The 11,598-nt window shown below is 46.0% G+C and overlaps 2 protein-coding genes and 1 pseudogene across 2 annotated transcripts; all 3 read right to left on the bottom strand.

The window, feature by feature from the left end:
* On the bottom strand, positions 1 to 2,243 carry LOC125519492 (BTB/POZ and MATH domain-containing protein 2-like). Its single transcript, XM_048684288.1, has 2 exons — positions 1,546 to 2,243; positions 1 to 349 (listed from the first exon to the last, which is right to left on the bottom strand). Exons 1-2 carry the CDS (start codon positions 2,241 to 2,243, stop codon positions 1 to 3), a joined length of 1,047 nt encoding a protein of 348 aa, XP_048540245.1.
* Positions 2,244 to 5,452: 3,209 nt separating this feature from the next.
* LOC125519491 lies at positions 5,453 to 6,831 on the bottom strand (annotated as a pseudogene).
* A 2,084-nt stretch (positions 6,832 to 8,915) lies between these two features.
* On the bottom strand, positions 8,916 to 10,812 carry LOC125525155 (desmethyl-deoxy-podophyllotoxin synthase-like). The gene is made up of 2 exons (XM_048690175.1): positions 9,883 to 10,812; positions 8,916 to 9,805 (listed from the first exon to the last, which is right to left on the bottom strand). The coding sequence occupies exons 1-2, from the start codon at positions 10,765 to 10,767 to the stop codon at positions 9,161 to 9,163; spliced, it is 1,530 nt and encodes a 509-aa protein (XP_048546132.1). The 5' UTR covers positions 10,768 to 10,812; the 3' UTR covers positions 8,916 to 9,160.
* Between the last annotated feature and the right edge of the window lie 786 nt (positions 10,813 to 11,598).

The raw sequence follows: 11,598 nt of genomic DNA, 5'->3' as shown, positions 1-11,598 counted from the left end.
CTACATAGGCGGCAGCATGGCCAGCATCATGTCCTTCATAAGATCCGGGCAGCTCCTGTAGAGATGATCAAAGCCGTCCGTTGCCACGACGGCGCTCAGGTTCGCCGGGCAGCGGAGATATTGATAGCACGTCTGTTTCAGACCATCGCAGCGGTGCTGGTCGGCGAGCGCCAGGATGGTTGCCACCGTGCTCACGTCGATGTGCTCGCACAGATTCTTCTCGCACATCGCCTTCAGTCTCGTGATATCATATGGATCCGCCGCGACGAGCAGGTGCTGCAGCAGATCGCCCTCATTCTCATCCTGTGTCGGCACTGGCAGCGAGTCGCTGTAGATGAACCCTAACACACTACACCACGGTCGTTGATTGAAGGCATTTTTTTAAGGGCACCTTGAAAACGCCTCGGATTGATCAGTTTTGGAGGCGTTTTGGGAAAGTGCCTCGGATTGATGCAGCTATGGCGGCGTTGTAGGAAACTGCCTCTGATTGATGTAGCTATGGAGGCGATTTAAGAAAGTGCCTCGGATTGATGTAGCTATGGAGGCGATTTAGGAAAGTGCCTCGGATTGATGAGCTATGAAGGCGTTTTAGAAAATTGCCTCGGAATGAAGGTGGTGATCGCAGGTGGCCGAGCTGCTGCTATGTGCATGAATGAGACTCTCGCTCGCGGGTGTCGCCATTTAATCGCAACGTCGAGGCAGCCGAACGCCGGCGCTGGAGAAGACGGTAACGTTGTTTTGGACCGTGAGACATGCCTGTGTATATATATGTTAAAAGACGTCCCTTCTTATTGGAGTACAGACAGCTACCTTGGTGTACTGGTCGGTGATCAGCCATTACACACAAGATGTGCTGTGTTCGAACAATCCGACAAGGCCCAGCGGTGTAAAATCGATGATTCATTGTCTCTGAGCAGGGAAGAAATATAGAAGTTATGGTCGCCGGTACACGTGTCGCCGGAGTTGGGAGAGAAATACGAAAAATCTGCCTCTCGTCACTTGCTGAAAACAAAATTAAACGAATTTGTTATCTCAACCTGAACAGGCGAAGCTAATGATGCATGGTTCCTGAAGATTCATATGATGGAGTAGATGTATTTTGGCGGCGGTGCTGACCAATCAGTTCGTTCGCTGCGTCTCAGCCAAAGCAGTTTTAGTCCCATACTGCTTAGGGAACAGTAGTTTGACCACCTTAAAAAGACAGGGCAATCAGGTTGCTTCAGGATAACAGCTACGAGAGAAGGAGCCTGCGCTAACGGGCCTGTCCATTTCAGCCCAAGTAATACAATGTAACAGCCCAACTGAAGGTAGTGAGAGGAGGGACTAATAAGCGCTTCACACCTCAAATAAAAAAAAGGAGACCTATAGGAAATAGATAAGCGCTTAGCTAGGCCCGATCCACTATTTACTTTTTCCCGTTGCTGGCCCTTCACGACCATTTCTAGCAATTTTCAAAGACGCCCCAGAACATATTTAAAGGCATTTTAGAGACTTTGGGAGGCATTTTAAAACGCCTTCTAATGTGAGTCGTGTTGTAGTGGCAACGCCTTGAACACCGCTGCATCCATGGCATCTATCAGCACGACGGCAGCTATGGACGACGTGCCTTCCTTCATCGGGCCGAAGAGCGCCGCCCTGAAGACTGTAGAGCGGGCCGCAAGAACGCATCGGTGGGCGGCGAACGTCTCATCACCTACACGGCAGACCACGTCGGTGCCCTCCCCTGCGAGGAGAAAGTCGGAGATGTTCCATGGCATGTCGGGCGGCGGTACTAGGATGAATGGAGACGTGTTCCACGTCGGATTTTTGACCACGATGTCGCACCGGATGGTGAAGCTGTTGTCCTTGTCCTTTAGGTGTTTCTTCAATTCCTCCCTCGTCATGAACCTGTCGTACCCGTGGTGGGAGTAGCCACGGAACTCGAATATTTTGTTGCCATGGATACGTGCGGACTCTTGCTTGGAGGTGTCATCGACGAGACTGAACTCGAACTGTGCCCCCACGGGCTCTGCAGTAGTTAACATTTCCTCGTAGAGGCAAATCTGAAGTGATAGGCCGTCGGGGTAGCAGTAGATGCACCAGCGATGGCCTCCTACTGTGAAGTAGCGAGACCTGATTAATTGCTGCGTACCCATGTGGCCTTCAACAACGAGCAAATGGTACCCGCTGGCCGCGCCGGCGTTCATGGTGGAACCGTCATGGAGCTTGCCGTTGGTGACGACCGACACACCAGAGAAGGACATGATGGACTAGTCTACAAGTGATGGATGAGCCCATGCATCCTGTGGCAGGCCAGTAAATATATACCGTAGCAGTACCAGTGAGAAATGATGGAGCGTGGCGCCTCAGATTCTCCTTCGTGTTCACACCTCCTAGCTGGACGCACGCACGTTTAATTAGTTATTAGTTATTGTTACTCAAAAAATGTTATAGGAGATCGAAAGTCTCTTCCATCGGGAGCTGCTGCGTTACGTGTCTACTCGTCTACTCCACTTTTTGGCCTTCGACTTCCGCTTCCACTTCCAACGTCGGAGATTGACTTTAACTCCTAATTAAGCGCGACGAGAAGAGATCGAGGAGAAGGAGGACGAGCCAACATCACAGACTCCACTTTTATGGCATCCCCTTTCCACTTGAAGCGTCACGCCAAGAGATCGAGAAGTCACCACGCTTTCGACAATGTCGCGCCCAATTCTCGTACAAAGTTGTGGTCGATGGCCGCAACACATGGAACTAAAGCGATGGATGGCTATTAACACGTGTCGTACAGAAATCCGATAGAAAGTATGGGAGTGAAATACATTGCAGGTGTCCTAACTTGTCCGGCATGAATCGTACAATCAGTTTGATGCCTAAATTGAAAAATACACAAAAATGGTGTTGTAACTTGCCCGGGTATTCAAATACAGTGCCTCTAGACATATGCCGACGTATCGAGTGCCCGGGTGGCATGCCAGTGTCTTGCTGGGCCACGGTTGTGGGCTTTGGTTTTTTTACAATAATGCCCCTAGACTTTAATAGATTCTCGCAAAAACGAACACCTAACAAATCGACAGCGAGATTCAAACCAGGGACTTCCTGGTTGCCTAACAAACCAGCGGACCAACTGGCCATGCGTTGTAATTGTACTAGCTAGCAATTTATATGGTCGATTCCATCTATCGTTCTACACATGTTTTCTACCAGTTTTTTTTTCAAGTACCACTTTGTTTTTTCTAGTGAAGTTTCTTTTTCTATTTCATGATACATAAATTTTCCCATATGAAAAAAAGTAAAATGATTCTCAATATACATATTTTTATTTTATATCTTTATTCTATGTTCATTATTGTGTAACTTGAAGAGATAAACATGAACTTTTTCAAAAATTTATGTGTATTTTAAAAGTTGAAAGTATACAAAAAATTATTGTGTAAATTTATATATCTTCATTCAGGACCACAAGCACGCACAGTTATTGTGTATCTTCATTGTATTTTTAAAATATGAAATTATAAAAATTTTACAATATTGTATTTTTGAAAACTACTCAACATGTATTAAACATTATTGTGTAACAATAATAAATTCTAGAAATTTACAAACATGTTAATCGTGTTTGTAGAAATCTAAGAATAATTTTCTAATACAAGTTCAACACATTCTAAAAATACGATAAGAATTTTCTAAAATAATCTGAAAATGAACTTGAACGTGTACTTCAAAACAAATGCTCACCGTGTTTTTAATATATGCTCAACTTTTTAATCCACATAAATTTTAGAAAAAGTTCATATTTGTCTTTTCAAAGTACACAATAATTACAATAGAATAAAGATATAAAATAAACAGTAATTTCATATTGATAATCATTTTATTCTTTTCATATGGAAAAACTTATGTATCATTAAAACTAAACAGAAAGTTCACTCAAAGAAAATTAGAAAATAACTATATAAACTGCTTGCTGGTAGTTAAACGCAAACCAAAGGTGGCCATGTGGTCCGCTTAATTGTCAGGCTATGAGAAGATCCCTGGTTCAAATTCCCTCCACCCTAGCTTCGTGGGTATTTTTTGAGGCAATTAATTAAAGTCCAGGGGTGTTTCCATACAAAAGCAGCACGAACAGCTCACAGAGCATGTCCTGCGCCTGCACCCACTGTCATGTTGCCCAAGGACACGCTGGAATGCCACAAAGGCACTCGATAAGGTGAAATACGTGCAGAGGCACTGTATTTGAATGTCCGAACAAGTTATGACACCAATATTTTTGTTTCTATCTTTCATGTTTGGGCCCCAAACTAACCGTGTCAGACAAGTTAGGGCAGCTGCAGTATATTTAACTCAAAGTATCATAAGCGGTGCTCAAACTCAATAGATAGGTCACAAGGGCATGCTGCAAGATCACATGTTAGAATCAAGCACACGAGGCGGTAGCACAGGCGGTCGTTGTCTATAGGAAATTGTGTACATATACTCTCCTCATCTATACCACACACATTATACAAAAAGAGGAATGATGATTTACTCCCTCGTGGTCTAGGTTTCTAGGCTGTTCATCCTCTTGGTTTTGGCATCGACGATGATGACGATTAATAAAGATTCTTTGAATCCTTCCCTGATGAGGCCATTGGTCCTATGGTTGGGATGGGTTTGAAAACCAGCTGTCCAAGCAAGGGTGGTGTGGCGGCGGCATCCTCGTAGTGAAAATTATCAAAAATCCGTTGAACATTTTAGTAATGTACGACGAACATTTTTAATAACATGAACATATTTGAAATAAAATATGAACATAGGCATTGAACAATTTTTTAATGCGCATTGAACATTTTTTAAAATATGTTGGATAATTCTCGAATACACATTGAAAATTTTGTGTTGTGATATGCACAGTACAAATTCAAACAACACAGTGAAAATTTGTATATTCGCTGAACAATTTCTAATACACGCAATGAACATTGCATAAGACACGAAACAGGAAATAAAAAGAAAGAAAAGGAAAAAAAGGAAAAAAAGGAAAAAAGGAAAGAAAATATATGGAAACCGAAACAAAACAAGAGAAAAAGTAACAGAAAATAAATGAGCCGCGTGGAGATCATGGGCCGGACCAAACTGTGTCGTCGGCAGCTCAAGCTGCTTCAGGCGGCTATTACTAATGTTTTTGCAAACAGGCACCTGAAGCGCCTGCGATGGGCCGGCCTGCGATGAGATGAATCACCAGCTTAATGTTTTTTTTCTGTATGATTATTTCCATGATGTCCCTACTGATCAGACTGCAGACTGGTGCTATGTTCCCCAGTGTTTTTTTGTTGGCACTGTTGATTGCTAAGCTTCAATCTTTTTTATTGCAGATTACTACATCAATATGGCTGCATCGTAACAACACGATGGAAGTATTTCTGGATATTGCAATTCACCAGCGGAGTTAACGAAATACAGAATAAATAGCCATTGCATCAAAGATGAGCTACTACTTAGACGGCAGCATGGCAAGGACGATGCACTTCATAACGGAGGGACAGCTTCTGCAGAGATGATCGAAGTCCCACGAGTTCTGCAGACCGTCGCAGCCATGCTTCTCGGCGAGGGCCAAGATAGTTTTCGCCGTGTCCATGCCGATGTGCGCACACAGTTTGTTCGCGCACATCAACTTAAGCCTCCGGAGATCATACCTGTCTGCCGCGACAAGCAGGTGCTGCACCAGGACGCCCTCATACTTCACCACCGACGGCATGGTCAGCAAGTCGCCGTAGATGAACCCGAGCATCGCCTCGAACACCGCCGCGTCCATGTCCTCTATCTGCACGTCAGAGGCAGTCGAGGACGGGCCTTCCTTCTTTGGGCCGAAGACCAATGATCTGAACACACTAGAGCGGGCCGCCAGGACGCACCGATGAGCGGCGAACGTCGCACCACGGACACGAAAAACAACGTCAGTGCCCTCTCGGGATTGGAGAAGGCTGCTGAAGTTTTGTTGCATGTCGGATGGAGGCACCGCCATGAACGAAGAAGCGATGGTTTTTATCACATCCCCGGGGCCACCCAGACGTCACACCGGAAGGTGAAACTGTCACCCCTGATATTGTCATTGATGAACTGTCTTTTGACGAACTTTTCACAGCCTCCGTCCCGGCCTCGGAACTCATGTATTTTGCGTCGATGGATACGTGCCGCCGGCGTGAACGACACATGCCTCTCAGTCTCGTCAACTAAACTAAACTCACAGTGCGCTTTTACTGGATTTGAAGTGGCATCCTCGGCGAGGAAAAGACGAAATGATATGCATTCGTCAATGGCATCGCGATTGTAGGCGATGCACCAGCAATGGCCTCCGATGGTAAAGTGGCGAGACTCGACGGGTTTTGCATTGGCATAGGGAAAGAACGAGAATGCTTCGACGACGAGCAAGTGGTACCCGCTGTCGGTGTCGTGGACATTGGTGGGGACGGTGGGAAGGACCCATGAGGTCAGCCTATATCGCAGTAGATGACCGATTCACCCGCGAAGAACATGATGGATTGATGAATCTGCAACAGCTGAATGCAAGTGGTGTCGCACACCAGTGAATATATAGCACCGAGAAGATGATGGAGCGAAACGCCTGGCTTCTCCTCGCGCCTGTTCATACTACGAACCCACGCGTTTAATTATTTCGGGAGATCGAGAGTCAATCGCTTCGGGAGCTGCTGCATGCACCATTATGATTTCGACTTCCACTTCCAAGGACAACGATCCAGTTTAATTATTTATTAAAAAGGGCCGGTGCATCATAAGGGTCACTCCGCAGTGGCCCAAAAAGAAAAGCAAGAGATTTCGCTGTGCCGATCCACTCCTCACGTACGCGTCCATCATCCATCGATCGAATTTTTTTTGGGGATCCATCGATCCATTCTTTAGATGCGTTACACATACGAAGCCAGCCTACTCCCTCCTTCCATCTATATAGGGTCTAATGCGTTTTTCAAGGTCAACTTTGACTAAATGTTAGAGTAATAATATATGACATGCAAGTTACATAAAGCATACCGTTAAATTCGTACTCCCTCCTTCCATCTATATAGGGCCTAATGCGTTTTTCAAGACGGCCTTTGACTATTGACAAGATTAATAGTACATGACATGCATAATGTGAAAATTATATCATTGAAATCTCCTTTCACATACGAATTTGACGACATGCTTTGTGTAAGTTGCATGTCATATATTGTTGCTCTAACATTTGGTCAAAATTAGCCTCGAAAAACGCATTAGGCCCTATATAGATGGAATGAGGGAGTATGTGAAAGGAGATTCCAATTATATAATTTTCACATTATACATCTTATGTATTATTAATCTTATCAATAGTCAAACATTGTCTTAAAAATGCATTAGGCCCTATATAGATGGAAGGAGGGAGTATACCATATGCGTCGCCGCCGCGTAAACAGGTGGCAGCACTAGTGCCCCGGCGCATTTTTTACGGTTATAACTTTACTTAGAATATCCACAATGAGAGTAACATATAACATCACACTTATTTAGACAAAATAGATAATGTGGCATGTAATTAATGAAGAAAGAGAGGCATGTGGTAACATAGCTAGTTACAATAACATCATACATATCAAGAAAAAAGATGAGTCTACAACCTAATAAATGAAGTGATGCATGACACAACACATATGTTACTACCCACTGTGGAGGTATATTAACATAGACTACTAACATATGCATGTTACTACTCTAAGTTACTCCCCACTGTGACTAGTCTTAAGGTGTATTTTGCTATGAAACTGGTCACCAATGCTCAAGTGGTTGATTATTAATTGCGTTTACTGGGTTTCGAACCCTGAACCTCTTCGTTTCAAGGTTATGCACCTAACCGGTTCACCCATTAGTCTGAACTGACGGAGTAAGGTGGGCAATATATTTCAACACTCATCCTCAAGTCTAGACTATTTTATTCCTTAGACGTGGGTTTGATGTAGTTCAATAAAAAATCATTTTTATAATACTGTGTTGGCAGGGTATTAAACTCAAAACCTCTCTGCTTTAATACCATATTGAAGTCATGCTCCATCCAACTCATCCAAAGGTCCGAACCATGGCAGAGGGCTGGACATTATACTCCAACACATATTTAAGGTAATTTCCAGATTTTTAGCCATTTATTACTTTTATTTGGGCAGTTTATTATGTTCTATTAGTACGTTTTATTCAATTAGTATCTTGTAGGTTACTGAACCTTGTTGTCCGACAATGTATGTTGGAATTTGGAAATGTGAGACATTCTTTCAAATAATTATGTCCCTTGTTTTATCAATATTGTAAGCATTTTGATGGCTAAATTGTTGGAATTATGTGTCCTGCAACTATATTCAAATTACTTAGAATTATTAATATTCGGAATACCTCATATGGAATTATACATGTATTTATACATGGAATTGCTTTACATGTTTAGCATGGAGTTGTTACTTGTTGGAATGTACTTAAGTAATATATGCTTAAGGAAGCTGGTCGATTATCAGTGGAATACAATATACTATTTATATTGGAAAGACTATCCGGGTACACTAATGATTGGAAGGAGCTAGATCGTACAGTTAGATTACATCCCTAATGTTGATCTACGTAATTAGAGGAATTTACACTGTGTTATGACGCGTTGCTCACAAGCGCGTGCTCCGGGGACACAACGGGTAGAATCCGTTAACAGACAAATTTGATCGTGGTTGGTAATTTGATCTGGACTCTATCCGGAAAACTAGTTGAAAAGACTAGGAATCTTATCTGTATAAGAGATGAACTCTTTGGAAAGGCAGTATAAGAAGGTCCCTACCCCCTAGCCTCAGATATGCGAATTGTGAGCGGCACCACGGATAAGCGCAGAGGAATTAGGGGGTAGACCGCAAACCCTAAATTTCTAACATAAATTTTGTGTTTACAAATCACCTTCAATTATATTATATTCAATAATGTATGCTACAAGTAATGAAATACATCTTTATGCAATGCATCGTTGCATAAAAAATGTATGCCTTGTTAGAGTGGTGCATTGGGTAACGACATTTGCTACAGCTCAGCCCCTGCCTATATGTACTCCCACAAGGCTCAAGCAGTAAACACATCAGTTTCACCAATCTCCCCTCTATTACTTCTACGCTTAGTACGTACATGTACACTCAGAAGGGTCTTAAAGAGGTGGAGAGGTTGGCAGTGGCACGCGAAGCGAAGGGCGCAGCAGGAGGTTGGCCTTCCGCCGAGCGGTGACACCGAATTGCTCTGTCATGTCGAACTCGGCCGGGTTTGAGATGTTCGGCGCCTCCCAGTCAAAGTGGAGCAGCATGCTAGCAAGCGGGAGCTCCACGCTGGCGAGGCCGAACGCCATCCCGGGGCACATTCTCCGCCCAGCGCCGAACGGCAGCAGCTCGAAATCTGTCCCCCTAAAGTCCACGTCAACCCCAGCGCCAGACTCGAAGCGCTCCGGCCGGAACTCGGCCGCGTCGGGCCCCCAGGATTGCTCATCGCGGCCTAGTGCCCAGGTATTGACGATCACCTGCGTGCCCTTGAGCACGTCGTAGCCCAGAACTTTGCATGGTTCCCGGCACTCGCGCGGGAGCATCAGCGGCAGCGGCGGGTGCAGACGGAACGTCTCCCGGATGACCAGGCGCATGTATGGGAGCTCGCCGAGCTTGCCCTCGTCGACCGTGCCATCACCCTCGAAGGCTCGCCGTACCTCCGCCGTCGCCTTCACCATCGCTGCTGGGTTCTTCATCAGCTCCGCCATCACCCATTCTAGTGTCGTCGCCGACGTCTCGCTCCCGGCGCTGAAGATGTCCTGCGCGCAGGTCAAATCAATATTGATAAGGAGGGGTTAGAAGACACGGCGATATACAATTTGGATCGGATGCTCACAAAGATGACGCCTTCGACGGCAACCATGTCGATGACACCGTCTTTGTGTATTTTGAGGAGCACGTCCAGCGCGTCCTCCTCGCCGCCCTGGCCCTCCTCCCTCCTCTCTAGATGCTCGTGGATGATGCCCTTGATGATCCCGAACACGCTGGCATGGATCTCCTCGGCACGGCGTAGGGCGTTGCTGAGCCGTCCGGCAAGCCACGATGACGGCCACAGGTCCGCCGTGTTAAGCCCGGTGGCAAGGCGGACTATTCTGTCAAGCTCACGCAGGAACAGGTCCCGCTGCTTGGAGTCGCACCGGTTGCCCATGACGGCGCGGAACGTGCCGTCGGAGATGAGCGCGGACAGCAGCGCGCGCAACTCCACCACGGGACCGGCGGACTGGATGGCGCGCAGCATGGTGGCGACCTCCTCCTCGCGGATGGCTCGGAAGGAGCGCACGCGTCCCGCCGTAAGGACCTCCGTGACGGCGATCTTGCGGAGCTGGCGCCAGTAGTCACCGTAGGGCGCGAAGATCATGTCCCGGCCGCCGTAGGTGAGGACGCCCATGGTAGCTGTGAGCCGCCGCGTCGCGAACGCCAGGTCCTGGTTCTTGAGTACCTCGCGTGCCGCGTCTGGCGACGACAGCACCAGTGTGGGCATTGAGCCGAGCCGGAGCAGCATGACTGGCCCGTGGCGCCGCGCCAGGTCGCGCATGGCGCGGTGCGGGAGTTGCCTCACGAGGTGGTGCAAGCTTCCGATGATCGGCAGCTGCCATGGCCCCGGCGGGAGCTGCAGGCCGTTGTTTGCCGCCTTCCTGCGCCTAAGTGCAAGCGCCAGTGACGCAAGGACGAGAGCCCAGCCGAGGTAGACGGAGTAGTAGTGGGAGATGCTGTCCTCCATTTGTATGTGCTCTAAGAACGTCGCATGCCTGAGATTCCAAACTTTTTCGACCATATATATATATAGACTTCTCCGGGAGTATCTATGTGGAGGTAGGGGGAAAGGTCGATCACATCCTAGAAAATATCTCAATTCTGCTTCGCCATCGATAAGATCGATCATACGTGTTTTGCCAAAATTAAGTTTACACGGACCTCAAAGGGCATACATCCTCCTCCATACAAACAGTGTACTACATACTTGGTCTGTCCCAAAATAAGTGTATCTCAATTTTAATATATTTTATATTAAAAACTAGTAGTAGAAAGAGACATTTGGGACGAAGAGAGTATTAGACGCCACCGGCGCTCGGCTGCACCACTAATTCCAGCTCCGAGCCGTAAATTTCCGTACCGTCCAAAAAGATTTCCAAATCATATGGTGTCGATCGAAGACAGCCTTGCATGCATGCATCATCGAGCTCGGCGTACATGTAACGGTCGTGATCGACTACATCGACCGGTATGTATATATCAACATAATTAATGGAAGCAAGTTGCGTGTCTCCCCGGCACAGAAGATTCCATAAGCTGCCTACACACAAATATATCCCTGTCCATTAACTGCGTACATGTAATTTCTTGGTCATGTGCGTGCATATGATTTGACAAAAAGAAGTATGTGGAATTTCAATCTTTCTTTCTTTCTTTCTTGAGTTGGAAATTTCCATCTTTCGAGAGCTGTTAATGAATAGATTGTTGAATCTTTCCAATCTGCTTTCATGTAATCACCAAGAGGGCATGGTCTTGAAGTTGGATTACGAAAAGCCCTATGACAAGGTCAATCTTGATA

The sequence above is a fragment of the Triticum urartu genome, chromosome 7, assembly GCF_003073215.2.
Source record: "Triticum urartu cultivar G1812 chromosome 7, Tu2.1, whole genome shotgun sequence".
NCBI lineage: Eukaryota > Viridiplantae > Streptophyta > Magnoliopsida > Poales > Poaceae > Triticum > Triticum urartu.
The sequence above is the reverse complement of the archived record's forward strand: the minus strand, read 5'-3'. Positions and strand labels throughout refer to the sequence as shown.